The sequence below is a fragment of the Pholis gunnellus genome, assembly GCF_910591455.1.
Source record: "Pholis gunnellus genome assembly, chromosome: 19".
Classification (NCBI taxonomy): domain Eukaryota; kingdom Metazoa; phylum Chordata; class Actinopteri; order Perciformes; family Pholidae; genus Pholis; species Pholis gunnellus.
The window spans coordinates 8,931,848-8,956,311 of record NC_136546.1 but is presented as its reverse complement, the minus strand read 5'-3'; the positions used below and the strand labels follow the sequence as shown (position 1 = coordinate 8,956,311).

The following is a 24,464-nucleotide window of genomic DNA, read 5'->3' as shown; positions in this document are numbered from 1 at the left end:
GTAAATTTCCCCGCTGCAGGACTAATAAAGGATTATCTTATTTTATCTTATCTTGACTATGTCCCATTTCTCATATCTATTCTAGTTGATAAAGGTCACAGCATATTTTTGTTACATCTGCTTATTGTAGGCCTACATATCATCCGCTTTTGACACAATGTTTAATTGCAGCATCTGTACTTTGCATCCAACTGATCAACACGACTATCAATTTATTTATTAAATTACACAATGGAAGCACAGTGTATAGTAGCATAGTAAAAGCCTTATAATTAGAATTTGACTGAGGGCCCCTCTACAAGATGGGACCTCGAGATTTGGTAGGCTACTGTTGCTGTCTCACATTTTTATTACTATTCAGTACACGCTCTCTCCAACATCAGATAGTGTTCTAGCTTTATCTCAGCTGGCAGCCAAACCCTCTTGCACCCTGCACATAGTTGTGTGCGTGTGTGTGTGTGTGTGTGCTTCCTATGAATCAAACCACATCTCAAACATCGACTCAGTGTGCAAACTGTGATGATTATGGTGCCAAATGTTATGTAATACGTTTTGTTTTTGAAGGACATATATTTTTTATACTTACAGGACATATTTCTTTCTGATGCATTAGAATTATGTTTATAGGTTAGTTTTGTATTTGCAAAACAAAATGCATTGGTTTGTTAATGCTTATTTACAAACCACACTGTTTGTTAGTGAATTGCAGGGCATTTGTAAAACATATTTTGTTTGTTTGCTAAGTTTTTGCAGGAAATTAGCTCTAAAGACTTTTGAATATATTTTTTTGAAGGCAAAGTCAAACCACTTCCGGTATTGTTTTGTTGATGCAAAACAGATTAACGGTAGAAATAAAGCGCGCGGTGGACAGGCTTCTTTCGACGTCGGTGACATAACACCGATTAAATACAACATGTACACAGTCATTAACATACTCGTTAACCCATATTTTATTATACACCTCACGTCGAACACGTTTACACGAGGCTGTGTGTATGAGTCGGGTATCAGTGAATGAGAGACGTTTGATCCCTTGGAGACGCCGTAGCGGGTGTGCGCGCAGCTTCCGCCCACTCCAACCCCAGCAGGAAGTGAGCAGAGCCAAACTGAGCGAACTACAAAACTAGCGGCATCGCTACACGTCCCACACCCCTTGCAGCCAACGGGTCCCACGATCACCATGGACGGGTTTCCGACGCCTTTGCGGTGCTTCAATGAGTGTCATTCCGCAGAAAAGTTTGTGGATGACGAGGTGGAAACTGTGACTTCAGTGGAGCAGGTGAGCGCAGGCACAGATTAGCTGCGTTAGGTAATGTGGCTAATGCTAACACTGCTGCTGGCCAGTCTGGATGGAGGCGCGTCTGGAAAAGTGACAGAAAATTCAACTCTCACACACTTTGGTTCCTATTGCCACGAATAATCTCACAGATTAGAAGAGTGATCGATACTTGTTAGCGTCCCGTTAGCTAGCTAGTTAGCAAACTAGAACTTTTAGTTAGCTAGCATTGTAATGTTACCTTAATGAGATTAGGTATTAATTAAATTAGCTGTTGGCTAAGCCTGAGACGACGGTCCATGTACATTAACGAGACTCAGAGGAGAAGCTCCAAGTCAATTAGATGTGTTATGGTCTTGAGTTAGTGTGGTTGAATTCAATCACGGCCCACTTAATTAAGAGACCCCAGAGAGAATAGCGACAATACACAGATTTATTGTAATCGGCATATTACTTTTTTATTCATAGGGGACAATGCATGTTTGTCGACATTGAGATTTTGAAGTAATGTTCAAGTGCTGAGGTTAACTTAATTTCCATCAAGTTGCATGTTCATGTAACGCTACAAGCGGTGTGGTCAGGTGGTCATGTCATTGTCGGACTCAGTCCCCTGTGGCTGTGTTTCAGCAGGACGCTGTCTCTGCACACCTGTCTGTAATGAACCTGCCCCACACCCACAGTGTCTTAAATAACTGTGCTCTTCTGGGAACACAGTTATTTAGAGGCAATGGCATACATCCAAATAGTTTGGAAGCACAACTACTTGAAGCCAACATTGTGTTCTCTGTCACCCACCCAAGTGCTCCGCTAACAGGTCGCCACATCACTCCTACGACGTCTCCCGCTCCGTGGTCCGCTCGCTCTGGCCGGTCCCGCTTCTGTCGGCCTAATTGGTTCCCCGCGCTTCCGTTCCGTTGTTCACGAGGTTCAACTCTGCAAATTCTCCCTTTGCTACCTCTAATGAGCATGTTACACTTGAAACACCTCGTGGCTTTAAGCCACATCAGGAGGGCTCGGTCTGTTACATTTAAACATCAGAGGCCTGCTCCCAAATATCGACTATAACCAAGTTTTGTTATATGAAACAACGTGGCCTTCGCCTTAAGATCCCAAGGCTGCCTCTCTGTCCACAAAATCATCTTTTGCTCAGAGCTCAAGAAACATGAACACGTTATGTTGGACATAAGTCTTAGTTGGGATATGCATGTGACACATTGCAAAGCTCTGGACACTGAATGCCTCCTCTGAGTCATTGATAATGGCGATCTTAACCCGGACCGGATCTCTGACATCTCTAATAAATTAAAAGCACAGTGCCTGAATACTCTTAGCGTGTCACATTTTTAAGTGGTATTGCTGGCAGACATGCCCCTTTTTATAATAAATAAATACAAACGGATACAGTCCTTGGTTCTCCCCACAACTCTTCAATGTCATCCACAACAACAGAGACAAAGCCTGGCCCAAGGCTAGATCCAGTGGCTCCTCTTAGGACTGGTTCACCTCTTGGCAACATAGAAGCATCTGCACCTGCACGATAAGGAAAAGGCTAAATCCAATGATTTTCAGCCGGCTCTCTCTGCCTGCGACAGTTCCACTGAAATTTCCGGCTCACTATTTCGTTGTTGGTATTTCTCGAGCTCACAAACGACCTTCGTCATGACTGTTGGTGTTAACGCGCTCCTCTCTTCTGCCCCTTTTTTTTTCTTTTTCACTAGGAAAAAGTGGAGCGCAGCATTGAAGAAGTCATCAGTGTTTACAAGCAAATACACAGCCTACCGCAGTAAGTATGCAGAGAGAACGGTATGTGTGCGGCACAGGCAGTGGTTGGGTCTGAAGAGTTTTGAGTTTTTTCTCAGATTATTTCCCCCCCTTGTTCACCTTGACCTTTACACACAGCGTTGTCTGAAGATAAATCCTTCTGTAATAAAACTTGTGCCCAAGCTACATGACATCATAGTGAATCATTTCTGTTCATTTTAGGTCCAAGTTGTTTTAATCTGATTCAATGTATGCATTATACAAAAGATCTAAACCAGTGTACCACTGGAAAAGTATTTAAAATCCTAAATATTCAGCATAAATTAATAAAATATTGCTTCGTTTAAAAAGGTGCATCCGTTTTAAAGCGGTCCACCAGGAGTTTGAGAATCCTCTAGGAGTGCAACGCCAAATCAAAAGATGAGTGGATCTGCATAACCTATATGTACACAGAGGAAAGTTGGGCTTCAGACATGTGACTGTGTGACATATGATCTCAGCATATCATGCAATATGAGCAACGATGATCACCTGTTCATAGGACTTGTAATGCTGTCGAAATACATTTACCGCCATTAGGAGAGACTTCTGCTCATTGGCTGTGGCTGTTTGGGACCACTACCGCCTGCTGTTTGCCTGTAGAGATGGCCGCAGGGAGATGCATGTTGTCTAAAAGGTGTGTCGATCAGCCCACACACACTTTGCTGTCAGCTGATCATCAGTCCCCTCTTAATGGGGGTGACTCATCTCATTTCTATGACAACTGCACGGACCTGAATGTCACGGCTGTAGCAGCCGATGAGGAGATGCTCTACAAGAGAAACTAATGGAGCGGTATTCACGCATTTATTTAGTAGCGATCACCTGTTTTTTTGGGCTGAACTCTCGAGTTCAACACAGCATCTTTTCGTTCTAACGAGAAGTCGTCTCGCACGAAAGGAAGGAGACCCGGCGTCGGGTTATGTTCTGGCCGGGTTGCTCGCCATCGTTTTAGCGGTTTAATCAGAAATGTGCTGAAGTGGGGGGTTTGTCTTTTGGAGTTGATGCTGATAAGTAATATTTTTCCACCCACATCTGCCAGATCAAATATTGATTTCTGTTAAAAATCGTACAAAACAAAGCACCTTGTAATTATGATTATTTTGTAATGTGACAGTGGTATTTAGTAGAGAGAGGTGAAGAGTAACAGCCTTTATATTTTATATTGGACTTCTTCACACTGCCATGGATCACTTCAGTGGAGAAAATCTCTCCTTTTTGTTTTACTGAAGCTTTTTAATTCAACCTAAAATCAGCCCCCGTTACAGCTCCTGACTCATTTAGCAGAGTCAGACACAATGTGTTTTAAAAGTCTAACGTGTGTGTGTGTGTGTGTGTGTGTGTGTGTGACAGTAGAACGTAAACTTCTCCTGAAACCAGAAACACAACCGAGGACACAACCGCGCCCCGAAACAACGTGGAATAAAGTTGAGAGGGTTGGACGTATTTATTGTTTAGCCTCAGGCAGTATTTGCTCTTTCTCTCTCTCTCCTGTTTTAAATGTTAGTTCTGCTGAATTTGACGGTGAAATTATGGTCTCTGACGGGGCACAGCCGGGGTGGGCGGACTGGCTTTTAGCTGCTGAGCGCCGGTCTTGTTCTCTCTTCCGATTTGTTGTCGTGTTGCAGGATCGCAGCTATGAATCCCTGGCCAGCGAGCTGTGACTAACCCTTTTAAAGGTAGAGCAAGTAATTACAATCGTCCCAGCAAACGGTGCGTGAAAAGGGCAGGCGGTGAATGGGACCGGGTGGGAGGGTCAACTGTCTTTGACTCACTGACACACATGCTGTCAAACACTGGTGTGTTTATTACATTACTGGTGCATTATAAGTGAAACTTGTATTACATTTGTAATCACATTTTCAGGAAATGTACATTTATTGATTTCATTATTTGGTGCTACGATACCGTACCGTTTAAATCAAGTACTAATGCAACATGCCGCAGCATTAGGAGCCCAAGCTAGTTTCCTGTTTCAGTCCCTGGATGGACCTTTTATGCGAATGCACAAAACTCACAAAAAAACAACAAGAATATACAAAGCAATGTAATATTCTGCATTGCAGTATCTTTTGAATTGGGTTTTATGTTCCTTTTTTCTTGGTTGTTCTTAATGAGGACAGACCAGAATATTTTCCTGCTAATAGAAAGTAAAAAGCCGAGGAGCCAAAAGATATAGACGGATAAATACAAGAAATGCTGACACCTGCGGAAATGGTTGTATTATTCTGCTTCTCTCAGATTTTGTGGAATAGTTTTCAAGTTTTGTTTTTTAAAAATATTCACACAATATAAAAAGGAAAGCCTTACATGTGAAGATTACCTGGTGGACAACCGACTGAATGTTGTGTTGTGACTTGAGGTATCGCTTGATATTCAGAATGTGTGGCCAAGAACCCGCCTCTCTACAAAGGCTGTGAAATGAGTGTTTCTGTTTCTCAGAGGTCTGTTTTTGACATTTACTTCCATGCTGCTGCTCTTTTTTTTTTTCTAATCGCTGCTTCTGTCCTGTGTTTGGTCTTCAGGCCAACATTGTTGCGGGAACAACACTACCAATATCTCAAGAAGGGCTTACGTCACCTATCGGATGCTTATGAGGTACGGTACCACACGGGAGTAAACATCTGTCACGGCCATCTTGCAGCCATATCGGCAATGGAAATTACAATCCGAGTCATATTTTATATATATATATATATATATATATATATATATATATATATATAAATATAAAATAAAAAGAGCACAAACGACGTCAAACTACTGTATTGTTTTGATTGTAAACAGTGAAAATAAGTGGTGTGATTATTTCTCTGCGTCTTTTATCGTTTTCCTCCTGAAGGCTGGGCCTCTGCTGCTCTGTTTACTGTCGTCTCCGTCTGACTGATCTCACTATCTCGTGTACTGCTGTAATTGGTCATCTGATGCCCATCTGATTATGTGCTGTGTGTGCTGTGTGTGCTGTGTGTCTATGTCCGGGTAGTGTCTGGATGCTAGCAGACCGTGGCTTTGCTTCTGGATTCTTCACAGTCTGGAGTTACTAGAGGAGCCCATTCCTGCTGCCGTCGCCTCAGAGTGAGTCACACACACACAGTACCACACACAGTACCACACACACAGTACCACACACATTACCACACACAGTACCACACACTCTACAACGAGACTCCTACCGAGGGGCACTGCCAAAGACTTTGTTTTATTTATTACACAGCTCTCATAATTACTAGAGCAGAGCAAATGTAGCTGCAACGAAAGATTGCCGATAATTAACTGAAGCAGCTGCACACAAACTGTCTTAATGGCAACAATAGCTGTAGGCTTATTGTGTCATATAATATAAGTATATATATATTACAAGTGATGTAATGTGAATTCTCTACCCACATGGGATTATAAGACACAATATTTACACCAATCCAAGGGAAGTTAAGGTGACAGTTATTTCCAACATGGCTCCAAGGTGTTAAAAGACATTTTTACTGGAATAAAATAAACCCTTAAATGATCATATAACGAGCAGTAGTCAATTTATTTTGTACATTAATATTAGTGAGGGTTGTGCCGTTAAATAATTTCTTGCCTTTGTAGTTTCGATAAATATCTTAATTCTCGTCTGTAATCAAGCACCCACTTAAATCAGTAGTGACGTTGATGTGAGAAGGAATTCAGGTTTTTTTCCTCCAGTCATCGTTATCTTTGTGACGACGCGAGTGTGCGTTATCTCAGACGAGTCTATGCAGCTGTAACTTCAAATCAGTGTTGCTTTTATTGTCGTCTGATTAAATTACTGGCCAGTCGGAAGTAACACTCGGCAAACCCCGTAGCGAGTAGCGATGCCAAGCTGCCAACCCACACACTCATTATTACCGCGAGGTCGTGCCAACACACCGGCTGGCACTGCCCAGCGCCAATGTAACGTTCTCTCTCTCACACACACACACACACACAGGAACACACACACACACACACACACACACACAGGAACACGAACACACACACAGGAACACACACAGGAACACAGGATTCATAACAATGTAACCTACAGCAGATTGCTTTCTCTGTCCCATGAAATGTTCACTGTTCTCAGGTCAGTATCGACACCGGGCGGACTGGTTGGCAAAGGGTTAATGTAGGCTTCTCCTTCCAGCGCAGTTCTCGTGGATCGAAACCGCTATCGTGTTTTCATGTGTGACAAAAAAAAAGCAGTAATTAAATATGTAAGAAGCACTTAAACATCCTCCGTTATTTGATATTAAAATATGAGTAGAGTGACATTCAACTGTCCATTACAGCGTCTGTGTGTCTGTGTATGTAGGATTCAAACAACTCTTCGGTCTTTAACTTCTTGGTCTTCTTCTCTCCAGCGTGTGTCAGTTTCTGTCTCGCTGTCAGAGCGCTGCAGGCGGTTTCTCCGGAGGACCGGGACAACACGCCCACCTCGCGCCCACCTACGCTGCCGTCAACGCCCTCTGCATCATCGGCACAGAGGAGGCCTTTAATGTTATAGACAGGTACGGCGTCCCGCAGCGCAACGTTACAGAACTCCGAAAAGTTTCAAATAGACTTAGTGGCCAATAGCTAGGTGATTGTTTTGATAGAAGACTCCTTCATACTTGTCTGGATGCTTCCTATGTTGATATTGTAATGTGAAAATGCAGCTTAGTGTCAAGACGGTAGGACAAAAAGTATAATCTGAGACTCTGACAAACGCCGTTAGTCTATAACAATCTGAACTTCTGGCTGATAAAATAATGTGCAGTATTTACAACGTCCCCTCCCCCTCTCTCCCCCCCCCTTTGATGTTTCTCTCGCCTCCCCTCCTGCTCTTCGTGTCTCCGTACATCGGCCGTCTCCAGGGAGAAGCTGTTAGAGTTCCTGATGTCGGTGAAGCAGCCAGATGGCTCGTTTGTGATGCACGTCGGAGGAGAGGTGGATGTCAGGTGAGAGAGCGCTACCTCCTCCACCCTCTGTTGTCTTTTGTTTGTTTCCCGCACCACACAGGAAGATCCATACATCACCAGAGTCTCCGTCACAATTAGGAGCACGTTTGGGATCCACAATGTTATTCCTTCTTGAGTTTTTGCAGCGCGGCAGGCGGCACATTTGGTGTTTTCACCGAAAAAGTAGGACATTTTTTTTAAAAGTATGTCTCCCTTTTTTATCTCTCTTTGCTTTGTGTTCCCCTTTGTTGTTGATAAAAGAGGAGAAATACCCACAGCTCTCTTGCGTAAGTGTGTGTGTGTGTGTGTGTGTGTGTGTGTATGTATGCATGTGTGTGTGCGTGTGTGTGTGTGTCTGTGTGTGTGTGTGTGTCTCTCTTTGAATCTGCTCTGTGTGGTGTTGGATTTTTTATTTTGTTTATTAAGCAGCTTTGAGGTATCGTCCTCGGTTTCAACAGAGAACTTCAAAAGCCAAAGTTACTGTTTCACTCTGTTATCTGCTGCCAACCAGTTAATGTTCTGCCGTCATTCTGTATTGTTGAAACTCTTTTCTTCTCAGACGGGTTTGCTCATCTGTCGCTGTTCTGTAAAAAAAACCCCAAAAAACAGTTATCGTAACCGATCAAGAACTATGAATAAACAGCCTCGTTTTAGCAGGATTTGCTCAAACCCACTGAACATTTAAGGACAGGTCCGGTGATATTCATATTATGAAATACCAAAACCAGCAATGAATGAATCGGACTAACGAGCATCGTCTGAGTTCAGATAACACAAGTGTATATTTCGTTTCATGGCCCTGAATGTGTCCTGCTAGCGAAGTCTGATACTCGGCTAAAATGACCAGTGTCTTTTATTTTTGAAAGAACTCGACTGTATTCCTGATCTCTGGAGAGAAGCTCCACGTCACTGAGCATGCTCAGAGGCGTGTTTCCAGGTTACCACTGGTCATGCTCGCAGGAATAAGCTGTCAGTCTTTGGACAGACGGACGAGACTTGTTGGATAAACTCACTGTCGTTTCTGGTGCCTTCAAGGAGTCTTATAATAAAGATATAAGTTAAAAGGCCAGGATGACAGATTACACACATAAAAAAAAAGATGTTCGTATTCGGCCTGCTGGCAGTCTAACAATAACAAAATGTGGATGATGACGTGCAAGTGTAGGAAGAGCAGACTTCCTGCTCTCTCTCTCTCCCTCTCTTGATCCATATCAGCCTGTGTTTTTCCCGTCTTTATAGGAGTGCTTATTGTGCCGCTTCCGTGGCGTCGCTCACAAACATCCTCATTCCCAAACTGTTTGAGGACACGCCCAACTGGATCCTCAGGTACAGCCCACCACAGCGGCTCTATTGTTGAGTGTATCAGAGAGCTGTTCCTCCGTAAACCCGGGGAATGTGTTTTTCTCACCCGTGTGGTTTCGTTTCCTTTGGCCTCCAGTTGTCAGAACTGGGAAGGAGGTCTGAGCGGAGTGCCGGGTCTGGAGGCCCACGGCGGCTACACCTTCTGTGGCACGGCTGCACTCGTCATCCTGGGCAAAGAGCACATGCTGGACCTCAAGGCGTTGCTGGTGAGGAGCTCCCATCACCTTTTGGGCCCGTTTTCTTTGCTTATTCATCAAAAAACAAATGAGTATTTAAAATGGCATCAAACAGGAGAACCTGAGGGGCTACTGGGCTCAGACGCTACCGAAATAAGATCGATGTGCTGAAGCAATATCCCTTCTGCAGGCTGCTCAAGCAGATAACACACAGCTGTGATTAAAGAAGAATACAATGTTATAACCCAGAGGCGGTCTGATAAAGCCAGCTGGAGACCCATTCTGTGCTGACATAGTGCAGCGCTTTGGTATTTATTTTGCTTATTTAGAAAAGGGTTTGTCCCGCAGCTTAGATCCAACATCTCCCGTCTTGCAGAACCTTTTAGAGACGTAGCTGTAGGCGTTCATTGTTTGTTTATGTTGCCGCCAGGCTCTTGGCATATTGGAAGTCAAAGTTTCCATCGGGATGCTGCGTTGATCCCTTCAGGGTAATTCTCTCTCGTCATGTGCCGGCTTCCAGAGAAGTAAGAGGGCAGAACCGCAGCCCTGGAGCTTTGGTTTGGCCTGAGTGTCGTTGTGCAGGGACTCTGCAGCAGGCCTCGGGCCTAATGACACGGAAGCTAAAGGGTTAATTGAACAGCTTGTGTTGGCTGCGTTGGTTTCTTTTTAGTCATCGTTCAGGAACACTTTTGTAGGATTTTAGGGGGATTTATAGAGAATATAAAACTCGTATCAACGTTTTCTTCGGTGTGTAATCACCTGAAACTAAGAATGGTTGTTCTCGTTGCCTCAAAGTGAGCCGTTTGTATCTTCAGCATTCATTTTTGTTGCAATCTGCGATCTCACTGCTAGATGCCACTAAAGTCTACACGCTGGTCCCCCCCCCCCCCCCCCTCCTCAAAGAGCTCACAGCTTTGTGACGTTGCATCCACTCGACACCCGGCCGGTTAACAGAGCCCGCCCTCTGAAGTATCCTCTCTTCCCTGGAAGTCCCAACCAGTTTAGGTGACGTACAGTCATGCAGCATTTGAGTGGGTGTGAACAAAAACAAAAGAAGCTTTTTTTTTTTTAATCGAGTGAAGCGGGATGAGTCACGCTGCATGAAACGGCTCCAGTTTCGTCCCTTGAGAGAATTTAATTTACTTTCAAAAACCTGTGAATGACGAGGCGAACGCCCCCGCTTTCATTAAACAAACGCCCGGTGCTTCATTTGAAATATGGGAAATTTCACCGGCATTGCCGAGAACAATATTACATGTCGCCCGTCAGGTACAGAGAGGAGAAAACAGAGCAGCATAGTTCCCACCGTGCAGCCGGGCCAATGAGTGATCGGCCTGTCTGTAAAAGCTAGAACATTTGGATATTTGCATGTTACAGCTGAGTAACTGGTGAAGTTGAAAGCATTCATTCCTACGTGGTTCACTGTGCGATTGTTTAAAGTGTGTGTTTGTCGCGTGTGCTCCTCAGCGGTGGGTGGTCAGCAGACAGATGCGATTCGAAGGAGGCTTCCAGGGCCGCTGTAACAAACTGGTGGACGGCTGCTACTCTTTCTGGCAGGCTGGACTCCTGCCGCTACTCCACAGAGCCTTATTCAAAGGAGGTACTGTGTCTCTGGTCATAGCAAAGTCTGAAAACACACGGACCGGACTCTAGAAAAAGTATAGCTACAAATGTAACCCTTGCTTATTAAAAAAAAGTGGAAAATAAACAGGATTTCTCTCCTGAGAGTCAACTCAAAATCAATAACAAAATGAGATTTTTGCTCACAATAAACCAAGAAAACCTCCTTATGCCGGTGTTCAGTGTAGTGTACACACGGAGGCCTCCCGTAGTGCGTCTCTCTTTGCCGACTTGTGTTTACTGTTGCTACACTGAACCGATGTTGTTGAGGTAATTATGGGCTGGTCATTTCCAGATTTACCGGTTTCTGCTCCCCAAAAAGGACATGGTCATGTTTTTTTTTAAAGACACTGATCATCACATTTGACTGTAAACGAGGTGTACTTGTAGCAAGCACTGCTCAGAAAGTGCATCGTACAGTAGAAAATACACGTGTCGTGTTTGTGGGCATCAGAGTAACAGAGTAGTGTTGAGTCTGGCTGAATTGTGTCTGTGCAGGAGAATCGGAGCTGAGTCGGCAGCGGTGGATGTTCGAGCAGCAGGCCTTGCAGGAGTACCTCCTCCTGTGCTGTCAGAACCCAACAGGGGGCCTTCTGGATAAGCCTGGCAAGTCAGTACTGCACCATCTGGACACACACACACACACACACACACATTAAGGGTTGGTGTTAGCTCTCCACAATGTGATTCACATGTTGTTCTTTTCTCACACACATCCTTTTACGCTGTCCGGCATCGTGTCCTCGTGTGTCCAGATCCAGAGATTTCTACCACACGTGTTACTGCCTGAGCGGCCTCTCCATAGCGCAGCACTTTGGAAACGTGGACCTCCATCATGAGATGATCCTCGGCAAGGAGGAGAACAGATTGGTGAGACTGCAGCGCGGCTGGGGGGGAGGGAGGGAGGGAGGGAGGGAGGGGGGGGGGGGGGAAACGCCTGAACCAGGGTGGAATTTATTCAGAAGTGGATTATTCACTATCAGGAATGGATTTGTTTTCATAGAAATAAATTAGACCTCGGTAACTGCTGAAGATATCGGCAGTTATGAATATTCTAATCAATATCTGCCTACAAAACCCCCCCCCCCCAAATGTTACACACTGTCCCTTTTAAGTTACTATTTTATATAGAAATGGATCGTGTTGGAATAATGTGGTGATTGTTGAACTGCTGGGCTGACTTTCTTTTTGCAGAGTTCTTCTTTCAAAAAAGTGTTCACGTTGATCTTCACCAGGAAAAGTGATCACAGTGGCCCAAAATTCATAATCATATTAGTCCAGCTCCTCGTAGACTTCTTTATCACCAAACAGCTTGATATGTTTAGAAGATGTAATGGTTGCAATAACAGAGTCTAATCTGCACGTCCTTAAAATATAAAGAAATTATTCCAAATTAAATTAACTCGACGCCTTTTTAAAAAGTCTCAGCTGCTCATTTTGCCTCTAATTCACCCTTTTATTGTCTCACCGTGTTGTACATTTTTTGATTTTTTTTTTTAATCTGCCATTTATTTGAGGTATGCAAAAGCATTTTTCAAAATGGATTGAGTCAAGAGAGCATGACGCGGTTCCTCATTATGCACCTTTGAATGCATGCCTTTCATTTTCAGTGCGTGACTTCACTTCCTGATCGGGGTACATGTTTATGCAAATGAGAAAGGCGACGCACTGACAGGGTTGTTGGTTGTGAGAGGGCATGTGGTTTTACTTTAAGATGTCAGTGGTGTTGGTTTCCTGTTGTATTCCTGGCAATGACAGTAAGCCTGCACCCCCCCCCCCCCAGACATACATATATCATCTCTTTAGATTATAATACAGAATCCAGGAGCCAACCAGTAACAGCAGTGGGTTTATCACATATTCAATAGAAGTGTGAGCATTATCTTCTTTCTTTTTTTTTTTAAAAACTCATCAGAGACGTGTTGATTCAACTCTGGAAAGTTTTGAGGCGGCGTTGCAATGTTGTGTCCCCTTACCACAAACTATAAATACAGTGCACCGTTTAAAGAAATTAGTTTTTGGCAGACTAGCTTCATTCTGAAGAAGTCAATGAAACGTCTCCGTGGATGGTGAACAGTTTACACTGTACTGTAATTAAAGACGTACATTGTGAGTAATACTCAAACTGTAATTACACTCCAGCCTGATGAGATAAAGCTGCTGGAAAATGAGGCCACTTTTGAGCCAAAGAAACGGATCATGAATAGGAGCAAACAGAAGACGTTATGGTACAGCTTGAGTTTTATTTGTCCCCTCGTTCTGTCTCGCAGGCTCCAACTCATCCAGTTTACAACATTTGTCCGGAGAAGGTGGCCAAGGCCCTGCAGCACTTTCACCGGCTGCCTGTCCCAGACGATGACGGAGTGTCGGACCCCGCCGCTGCCTCCAGATCAAGTGACCGTCAGTCCTAGTTAGTCGCCGCTGCGTGTGAAGCGGCTAACTGACTCAAAACAGCAGGCGGGGCTCACGTAGACGAGCCCCCAAAAACCTTCAGACGGTGGACCGTCAGTAGAAGTGAGGGCTGGACTTTAGGAGTTTTCCTGAGTAAAAGGTCAACAGCTGTGTGTGTATGTGTGTGGGGGCAGTTTAGCATTTAGCTGGATTTTTGCTTGCGATGCCGAATGTTTTCATTGCCTGAAAATAAAAGTGAAACGTTGAGTTTGACCTCAGTTAATAAACCTTTGTATAGAACTTTTCATGGTGTTATTAAATGCTTTACGACTTAACGGTCGACCGTTAAAAAGAAAATCTATTTAAATATCTTTTGAAAAAAACTTAACTGACTCCAGTATTTTAAGCTTCAGTATATTTAAATTTGATTATTTGTAGTTCAACAAAATAAAAGATTCAGTGCATCTACTAGATCCTTTTTATTTTCCATAATTTCTTAATAAAACAATTTCCTGAACTGAACCGTTTGTTTTTGCTTTGAAAAAATCTAATTCTGTCAAACTTCCCAATATCTTAACTTATCTTTTCGACGTTGGTTTCCAGACGAGTGGCTTTGGGGAACTGCTCCATTTAAACCAAACGTGCAGAACAGAATCTGCTCACTGAATTAAAAATTAAAACATTTGTCTTTTTTGAGGTCAGTGTGAGCTGTTAGCGGGAAACACAAACAATCTCTGAAATGAGTTATAGTTAAAAACTAAACCGGTGTAAGCGGAGAATTGTTACATAAAAGTGCTAAATAACCACAAGGAGCACGTTAAAGGATAAAATAGTTTATTTTATAGTCTCATAGTAAAGGTAGGCCTCAACTTGCAAGACAATTGTTGGCAGTATGTACAACATACTTGTAATTTCCATGGAATGGAACCGGACAAACAGACCTATTACACTAATTATATCCTAAATGGAAATAAAATGGAAACCATATACATACACACGTTTCCTAGACACGCAAAATGCTTCCTTTTTTTCCTTGGGGGGGAGATTCAGCAACATTGATTTTTACCGTGTAAAGCACAACACATCGACAGGGAATTACTCTGATTCCTTGCACTGCAAACGACGGGAGCTACCTTTTGACATTCAATACCTATTTCATACCCTTAAGGAAAACTACTATGTGACAAATTGGCATTTCTCCATGACTCGTGAGATTACTACAAAATGCATAACATACTTTAGAACTTGAAAACATCCAATCAATGCTCTTTATAATATATAAAACGAGATGCCTAATGTATTCAGCCACCTAAAGTCATTCACTACTTCAAGCTAGAGGACAAAATACGGTACGAGTTTAGGAATATTCTCCTTCAAAACATCAATTTCAACAAAGGAGTCATGTTTTCTTTTTTTCTGTTTTTTTTAATCTTGTGATCACAACAACGTGTCAGGCAGAAAACATCTGCGATCCAGTGGGCCTGAGGTGGGTATCACTAACGTTTGCTTCAAAGCGTCTTCACATTCTTTAGTGGAAAAAAAGTACGCTACAAATGTTTAACTTTAGTTTTTTAAAAAGGTAAACTTTTCTGGGACGATTTATCTAGGTGTGTGTGTGTGTAAATTCTAAACAGATTTTTTTTTAATCAAGAACAAAAAATAAAACCCAAAATATATAATATAGCAGTGCTTGGAGTACGCCAGGAGCACCCTTCCCCCCAAAAAAAACAACCCGGGGAGGAGGAGGGGCTTTATTGAGGGTACAAAAAAACGCATCACGTCCTTAAGTAGCCAAGCTGCCTCTTTTTGGGTTTGGGATTGTAGATGTTGTCGGGGGGGGGAATACCAATGACGGAGAACCAAAGAAAAGAGGAGGAGAGGGGTGGGAGGAGAAAAACCTGAAGCTCTCTACATGGGTTGAAGCAGTCATCTTCCTCCCTCCTGTTCTTGGAGATCAGGTGGAACGGGAGACAACTGTGGCGGCGGTGTCAGGAGGTTAGCGGGGTCATGAGTCTCCGGTGTGAGCCCACCCACATGAGGAGGGAGGACGAGGAGGGAGGCTGGAGGTGGTTGTTGATGGCATGAGAGGGGAGGCAGGATGGGTAGATGAGCCTCGAGAGCTTTTGAAGGCTGCGTTTCCTCTCATCGCCCTCTGTTGTTGTGCCCCCCCCCGCCTCCTCCGACCGTGACCAGGTGTTAACTGCCCCGCCCCCTCTAGCTGGCCTCCACGCGCAGCTTCTTCCTGTTGGGCGGCTCCTCGGCCTCCGACTCGGAGCTCGAGTCGGAGCCTCCGTCGAACGCCGACACGGCGCTGCCTTTGGGGTTGGTGTACAGGCTGCTGTCAGACGAGGAGTAGCTGGCCTGGAGCTGGGCGGAGCCTTTCACCTTCTCCAGAGCGCGGACTGCAGGGACACACAAGAACCAACGGGGAGGAAGACGAGGAGGAAGGATTTCAAAATGAGTCAGGGGAGGATACAGATGCAGATAATCTGGGAATCCAAAATGGATATTAGGCGTGTTGCCCCATCCATCTGAGATTTTCTCTTCACGTCCACAACCATAAACTACTACTCACCAAAATCAACAGATAACATGTGTGTGTAAAAACAATAGTCCAGGTTGGTTAGGCTTTAATTCAGTCCTGCATGGATCTTTAAGAGAAGACCAGTTCTAGAAGCTCTGCTAAGCTAAGGAGGGGCTAACCGTTAGCTTTCACTTTGTCTCATGTTGTGGCGGCACAAACAACTTGGATGTTGAGATTGTGACTCATGTTCGCAAGCCAGCCACCCACATGCTCTTGTATCACTACAATCACGACAACAAACTAAAACAAACAGTGAAGCATTTTCTATTCCCTCCTCGCTCTCCACTCTCGCCGGCTGGAGGAGGCTCACATTTGATTTGCTAAAACTCAAAAACCTCTTCCGATGAGGTCATCAGAGTCCCGGCCACTATCGGCAGGCTACAAATATTGAAACCTCACATCTGCCACACACTAGCGCAGATGTTCTGCAAAACAAAACGTGAGGTATCATCAGTCTAAACCCAAACTGAAGGACAGAGAGACTTGGTTACCTTGCTGCTCCAGCAGAGCGTTCTGCCTCTTCAGGTCGTCGATGTCCTGCTGGTGCGTGTGATTTTTTCGCCTCATGTATTGGATGTACTCTGTCGCTTTGTCTAGGATCTGAGCACGAGACGCCTGTTTGGCAGATTGCCGTTAGTGAAACATGCAAAGATTGCTGCAGCGACAACACGTATACACAGTCCTCGTCATCACACATCTTTCGTAGACATTCATGCTCCTATCGTTAAGCTGCAGACTGGAACAACTGGAGAAGAAACGTTACACGTCACTGTGACGTCACACTAAAGCACTCCTGCAGCCGGTTAACTAGCTGCAGATCACTTCTCATTTTCTATCAATGCCAATGTGCTATAAAGCTGCCCTCGTGTCCATGAGCAATTTGTGTTGGACTTAATATCAGCAGCAGTGCTCATTAGGGCTGGGTACCATCTGTATCAATAGTGTTTTATCTTCTAAAACAAAGTCCACCTCCTGCCATGTCATAAAGACGTATTTAAAAAAGCGTCAACTTTCCCAATATAAGAAGAGCAGAGACTCTGTGCAGGAGAGGGGGCGGAGCTTCTGGGCTCTGACCAGACATGGAACTCCAGCCTTCTTTTAAACTCACTGCTTCAGACACGTTTGAGTCTGTGTAAGTATTGAGCTTTGGTACCCAGCCCTAACATTCTCTCCTCAGTCTGTTCCCTAAACTACACTAGAGCTGTAATAGCAGTGTGGTCCTGGGAGGAGCGGTGGGGGTGAAGCACCGAGGCAGCTGTAACCCAACACTTCCTACAAATGATCAGCAAACATCCCTCACGTCATCTCTTAAAACCCCCCCCTCCCACACTGAGTCAGAGTCATGAGCTGGTCCTTTAGGGGAAAATAACACAGTGTGTGTGCCCAGTTACTGAACCAGCTCTCCAAAACGCTCTCAATGTCAAAACAGGAAGAGAGCAACAACATGTCCTCATAAGAACTTCCTGACGCTGGTCCAAGTATTTAGACCGTCTTGCTGCTTGCAGTCTGCACTCATCCACCATCTTTCCTCCTCCCAGTCCCTTCAACCATTTCTCTCTCTCTCTCACACACACACACACACACACACACACACATTATGAAGGAAGTAAAGACATCTGCATCTGTTTTAATCCAACAAGGAAAAAAAACATTAAAATGACATCAGGACAGAAATGCACTCATCCATGCACAACATTTGCAGTACAGTTCACACAACAACAGGTGATACGTCACCCATTAATAAAACATGTCAAAAGTTTCCTTACGTGAGAGCCGGAACATCGTGTGCCTGGAGGACTGGCAGGCTGAGCTTTGCCAACCTTTTCTCCCTGCAGGGCGGGGACAGAGTCCCGGAGGCTGTGAAAGCTGTCTTTGATGTGGTCCCTACGCTTGCGCTCCAGGGCATTGTGGTGTGCCCGTTTGTCTGCCTGCAATGACAAGAGCCACGCGGCCTTTAGACGGACAGCAGAGCAGTGTGGGTAGAGGACAGCGGGGGTGTCACAGGTCCGCCTACACAAACGGCTCTGCTGCCACAACAACAACAACTGGCTCTGTAGTCACTCAGTGTCACAAAAGAGGTCATCAGGGACCCGGCTACGGGTCATTTTCATTATTGATTAATCTGCAGACTATTTTTCTTGATGAATTGCTTAATCCAACAGATTTACTGAGGAATGTCTGAAGCCCAAAGTGACATCTTTATAATTGCTTGTTCTGTCCGACCATCAGTTCAAAACCCAAATATTTTATATTTACTATCAGAAAAAAAGACAATTTACGATGACACGACGGGAGAACATACAGGTCTAACTCTAGTTTATACCAGTTTAGCATAAACAAAAGCTCATCCTTAATGTAATGACTCTTGGCTGCATTCTGTTTTTACTTTTACATTAATGTTAAGATTGAAGTTTTGAAGCCTTAAACACTATATTAACATGAGTTCTTGTGTCAGTAGTTGATGGATGTTGTTATTTGGTGGAGACCTCGTAGTCCACGACACAATAGAGGAGGGAAATAACTACCGTGTAGAAGCTGGTTGTAGTCAGAAAATAGATTAAATTTAAATTTAAAAAACTGCACCGTTACAGCAGCAGATGTGTCTCAATTCACCAAAACGATGCAGATTATTGATGAATCAATGTGTTCGGAGGATGTTACCCGATTAATATAAGAGGCCAACGAACGGACCTGCCGTATATTTGATGTTAGCATTTTTAAATTGTCTCATTAAAAAAATATATTATGTTAAAATTGATTGAAAACTGACAAAGGGGAAACCCTAAACTAGCTGGCAAATAATCTGCACTCTCCAACAAGACTGCACACGACAACAAGACTATTGAGATTAATCCAACAATCTCACATCTGACTCAAAATACATGTAATGACAGACAATTGTGTAATTAATATGCCGCCTTTTTTTTTTTTAATTCACGTTAAGCGCAAGAGTTCACGTGAAAAACAAAACCCACAAACTACTCACATGCTCCTTGTCTTACTGTACTAACAGATAAACCCTCAGAAACTCATTTTAAACTCAACTTTCATCACTCCAAGTTCCTCCTTCTACTTGACCCCCCCGACCCCCTCCCACACTGCATTTCTGTCCCTCCTTCTCTGCAGGAGCTCACAGGAGTGGCCGTTCAGATTCATGTCCGGGCCAGAGTCAAGACACTCGAGTCATTAGAAGGGGTTAGAAGGTGGGCGGAGGAGAACAGCACATTCTGAAAGACTACATCGAATGATTTAAACAGTCGTAGTTTTGTAGTCCAAGATTAAAGGCTGCTAAGAGGAAGATGTTGGTTGATGTGCAGGATTCTCCAGTATGCTCTCTACATTACAGCGCTTTAATCATATTACCACAGCCAAATCAATCATATATGATTTCAGGCTGTTTCACATCAAAATGTCCAAGTTAAATAACCCAATCCTCATTTTAAACGTCCCCAATAAACACGCAAAGGCTCATATAACAGCGCCTAACAGGCTCAACATTTCCACCACACACAGTTTAATTGTAATTAGACTGTAAAGGCATAAGATGGCTGCCGTGATCACATGACCAGAGGCAGCCGGCAGATCAGTTTGCTGCCTGCCGTTCGACCTGTTTTTAGGCCAAACCACCGCGGCCTCCAATCACGCCCGACTCTGGCCTAATCCACGCTGTCGCCAGGCGGGGAGACGTCAAGTCTGGCGCCCAATCGAAGCCGGCACAAGCGCGACCGATCATCTCGCTTCATACGCCAACAAGGCAAGGCCCGATTTGTTTTATACCAGCAATGAAACGGCACGCCGGTGTGGTCACGACACAGGAGAAGTCACGTGACCTGCCGTCATCCGACTCCTTCAGTCCAACGATCACGACAAAAACTAACAAAAAGAAGTAGCCACAAGTGAGACAACACGCAGGTTAAGACAAGCCTGCAGTGTGTCATGTGTTTGGGGGGGGGAAGGCCAGCGTGTTACGTGTGACTCAGCTACCAAACATCTAACAAAGACAAGCTCCTGTTGAGCAACGTAATGCTAGAAAACCAACCATCAGACTAGATGACACGCATCTGAAACTGAAACCGTAATAAAAAACCAGCGTTATCAAAATTCACTGCATGTAACTGACAACTCCCTGCTTGTGATTAGTCGCGCTGGCATGGTGACAGCTGCTCCTGAGGCCTGTTGCACAAGAGCCACAAACCATCCAGGAGAGCCCAGTTCACTAGAACCACGTGCCGCCTCCTCCTCCTCCTCCTCCTCCTCCTCCTCCTCTTCCTAGCATACACAAAGCAAGAGAGGACGAGGCTCCACTCCCTCCATTAACCCCGGCACAAACAAGCACATGACTGGTATTGATGGCATGTGCAATTACAAGTCTGGCTGCCATTGTGATGTGCATGGTGTCAGTTTAAGGGTTAGAAAGAACCCGTGGCGTGATATCTAAAGAGCAACTGAAGACACTAAATTATAATAATATACAGAATACTCTTTAGACTTACGTTTTCAAGTAGTGTTGATCACATTCTGTGACACACACTAAACACTAAACACGCATTCGAGCATGTGATCGGCTGAAAACTAAGACTTGTTTTGACTCTTAAAACACACTTCTCACATCGAGCGCGGTACTTTATATCATTAATCTTCGTAATTAAGATCCAAGAATGTATTTAAGCACTCCCCCTCTGGAGCTGCTCTGTGTGCAATTACTTTGCAGTCATGGACATTAAGTGCCCCGGGTGATTTAACGTGAACACCGAAGACTACTTCTGAATATCACTTCTTTGAATATTTTCTAGGTGAATCACCCAATAATCTAGAATAACAATGTTCTACAAAGCGATAGCAACTTGCCATTTAAAACGTTCCTTTTCTTACAGAATTCAACTATTCTTGACGCAGTGTTTCATGAGATGTTCATGGAAGAGGGTTCACACAGCAGATGACACATGTATAAATGTGTGTGATAGGTGTGGCTGTTATGTAGGCCGTCATCTAAAACCGAATGGATTACAAGACTAGATGCATCCGGATCTGGGCGGTTTATCACCTCTACTTAAAAATTGTGTTATATGGATAAAATGCTTAATCATGGTATATTTAGTTATACACCAAAATAGCAATACATAGGCTACATTCTCTGATGGACGAACGTACCAATCAGACAGGAGGAACTTCATTAAAGAAAAATATCAGAATAATTACACGCCGAGAACTCACGTCAGCTAACTTCCCTTCTGATCTACTTCCAGCCTTACACATATAATCCAGACTGATGTAGCTTCTGTTTCATTGCACGAGAGGTTTATGAGCATCTCACTTTAGGATGAAGAACAAACAGGTTCACTGATATCAAATGACCTTCATAACTCCAGGTAATTCTACTACATGTTGTGGTGCCTTCTTAGCTAACTGGTATGAACTACGGGAGTTGTTAAGCACATCAGGCAGCACGAAAAACAGATGTCCAATTACCCAAGTTATCAGCCATCATAAAACCGATAGCTTTAGCCGGCTGCCTGAGAGGACACGCCGGCCGGCCGAGCGGCTCCCTCCGTTCTATTCAAACCCGACCACGACACTTTACATAACTGCTCCAGGTGGAAGAGCTTCCTGGGTACTGATGCCCGTCTCACACATAGAAGAAGTACGTGGAAAACCTTCCTTCACTAAAAACAACATGGTAAACACCAATAAAGCAGAAGCTGCAGCGGGGGGAATGACACCACTGGTGCAAAAAAATAAAAAAAACATAGCATAAAATCAACAGCATGTTCTGTGAAGCTAGACTCCAAATAGAGCTGCAACAACGGCTGGTTTCATTTTTGATTCGATTATTTTAATATTTTAGTCTATAAAATGCCGGCGAATAGTGTAAAATGTCCCTCACAGGTCCTGATAATCCACTGGGACTTATTTAAATCTTGTTTTGTTCAACCAACAGTTAGGAAGCCTAAGGATATTAAACTTACAGCAATGTCAACTCTCACATTTGAGAATGCAAACCTGTGAATTGTAGATGGCTCTGACGGTATTTAAGCGATTATATAAATTGTTGCCCGTTTTAGCTTTCCAGGACATAAAGCAGACTGTCGGTATCTTATCTCACAAACCCACTGACTGTGTAGGAAACATATTCAATATCTGCCACACCGTGCTCACAGATTTTATTTCAATGCTTGGCTGAATGATGCATCACTTTTTATCGAAATCGCAATTTGAAAAAAGTGCCATGAAATTTGAATTGTACCGCACACAGCCGACTCGACGGTGTCTTAACAAGCTGTAGCAAGTTTAAGTTGGCTGCCTTTGACGCTATTAAATATTTCCCCAAATAATTCAGCTCTATTTATATACCTGCAGATTTGAAAGCTCCTTGCACAAGACATGTAGCGATGGAGGCAACTGTCTGAGTCTGAGTGACACAAACAGCCATCGGGACATGCATATTTTATAGCTTCTGTAATCAAATGATACTAAGTGAACTGAAATCAGGTTTAGAGTTCCTCAAGTGGCTCCGTGACGACGCAAAAGCAACCGGCATAAGAAAAATAAATAAACTATTTCTATCTTAATATCGCTAATGTATATTCTAAAATGTAATCCTATTGATCCCTGAATGCCTTTCTGCACTCTAATGCTGGTAATCTGGAGGTAAGTCGTCGTGTTGTGCAGCCTGTGTGCATCAGTGGCGTCGTGCAGCAGGGTGGTGGAGGAGGAGGAGGTGGTGGTGGTGGTGTTTTTTTCCTCTCGCGCCGGTATGCGATGCAGCTATACGTCATTCATTTAGGCTGCCAGCCCTTTAGTGGGCCTGTAGAGAGAAGATGGCTCTAATCACTGGCTGCAACACAGGAAAACATCCCGCAGCACCTCCTTCCTGACACGGAGGCTCGTCCGAGATGCAGGCGCGGCTACACGCAACAAGCACCCCTCTCTTCATCATCACCCTCATCGTGAATGCGGCACGGATGCAAAACGGTCTCTCTCTTTACGGAGATGACCTAGATGTGTAATTTGCACACACACAAAAAAAAAAAATGATCACGAGCGGAACCCCCCCCCCCCCCCCCCCCCTCCCCCGTGGTGTGAGGTGAAGCACCGCGGGGGGGAAACGACTCGGAGAGACTAACCGACCGCCACCGCTCACAGAGAGATTTGTATTATACCAGGAAAATAATAAACATGCAACAATAAAGGCTTTGTAGCGGGATAAAGCTTTGGTCTATATATAGACGTCGTGTCACCGTCTCCCTATGGCCGCGGACGGGCACGGTGGGGGACACCCTGCAATGCACTACCGAGGAACAATCGCTACACGTAACGATATAAATGCACTGTAGTTCAGTGCCACAGAAGATTACGTGCACGAATATTAAATAAAAAAATGTAATGTGTCACAAGGCAGAAATAAGTACGTTTGAGCAACATCAACCTCCACAGAACGACCGTATCGGTCGATTAAATACCGGACAAAAATAAGCAGAATGTGATGGATAAATCAACTTTACAACAACAGTGAAACATTTCTTAAGATTGGAAGAAAAGAAAAATCCCCCAGCATTACGCACCACACAGTGATATCTCGGTGAGTCTTCCTGCAAAGAAACAGAACAAAAAGTACAATTGTAGCCAAATTCGTCCAGCAAATCTCACTGCCTCGCTGAAGTCACTACAAAGTTAAATTTAACAGGTTTATAACGCTCTGAAGCGAGAAAGGCTAGTGTTGCGTTTCAGTTAGCAAGAAGCCCGATAAAAACACACACACACACACTTATGAAGACAGAGGAGCTAGCAGGCTTACTGGGAGCTAACGCTAGCTGAGCTAGTTCAGCTACATCGCCAGCTAGCTACATAACATCCGTAAAAGGCTAAAAGTGGCCATACTCACGTCACTATCGACTTCGATATCATCGTTATCACTCATTCTTCGATAAAATGGGCTAGTTTAAAGGGACGCGTGGCTAAAAAAACAACATGAATCAGTTTAGCACCGACCGGCGCTCTAACAGACAAGACTGCTAAACGCTCACGTTCTGTTTGGACAGAACCGAGGTGGACTCTCCACGTGACTACACTCCACACACACAGGTACCACTGCGCAGCGCGGATGCGCAACATCCCGGGGGCGCGTGGGAAATGTAGTTTCTCGGGCAATTTTTTCCGTCTATCTTTTAAAAAATGTGCCATTTCTTAGTGATTTTTAAAGTAGATTCATTTGAAAAGAGAGATTAATTAAGCGATGAGTGGTTTTCACATTAGTACGTTCTTTGATAATATCAAGAGAGAAAGCAATGTTTATTCATAAACTACAATATCCA

General features: G+C 44.0%; 2 protein-coding genes across 3 annotated transcripts; one reads left to right on the top strand and one right to left on the bottom strand.

Annotated features, from left to right (window-relative positions):
* Nucleotides 1-1,110: 1,110 nt before the first annotated feature.
* On the top strand, nt 1,111-14,079 carry fntb (farnesyltransferase, CAAX box, subunit beta). The gene is made up of 12 exons (XM_079180592.1): nt 1,111-1,279; nt 2,995-3,059; nt 5,602-5,674; nt 6,060-6,151; nt 7,444-7,590; nt 7,936-8,019; nt 9,259-9,345; nt 9,458-9,587; nt 11,025-11,157; nt 11,676-11,787; nt 11,933-12,047; nt 13,448-14,079. Exons 1-12 carry the CDS (start codon nt 1,181-1,183, stop codon nt 13,586-13,588), a joined length of 1,278 nt encoding a protein of 425 aa, XP_079036718.1. The 5' UTR covers nt 1,111-1,180; the 3' UTR covers nt 13,589-14,079.
* Nucleotides 14,080-14,385: 306 nt separating this feature from the next.
* LOC306711880 (protein max-like) lies at nt 14,386-24,193 on the bottom strand. 2 transcript variants are annotated; one of them, XM_079180953.1, is made up of 5 exons: nt 24,035-24,193; nt 23,715-23,741; nt 17,919-18,080; nt 16,644-16,767; nt 14,386-15,970 (listed from the first exon to the last, which is right to left on the bottom strand). In XM_079180953.1, the coding sequence occupies exons 1-5, from the start codon at nt 24,068-24,070 to the stop codon at nt 15,783-15,785; spliced, it is 537 nt and encodes a 178-aa protein (XP_079037079.1). In that variant the 5' UTR covers nt 24,071-24,193; the 3' UTR covers nt 14,386-15,782. The 2 variants fall into 2 exon arrangements, with proteins under 2 accessions (XP_079037079.1, XP_079037080.1); XM_079180954.1 differs by lacking the exon at nt 23,715-23,741.
* Between the last annotated feature and the right edge of the window lie 271 nt (nt 24,194-24,464).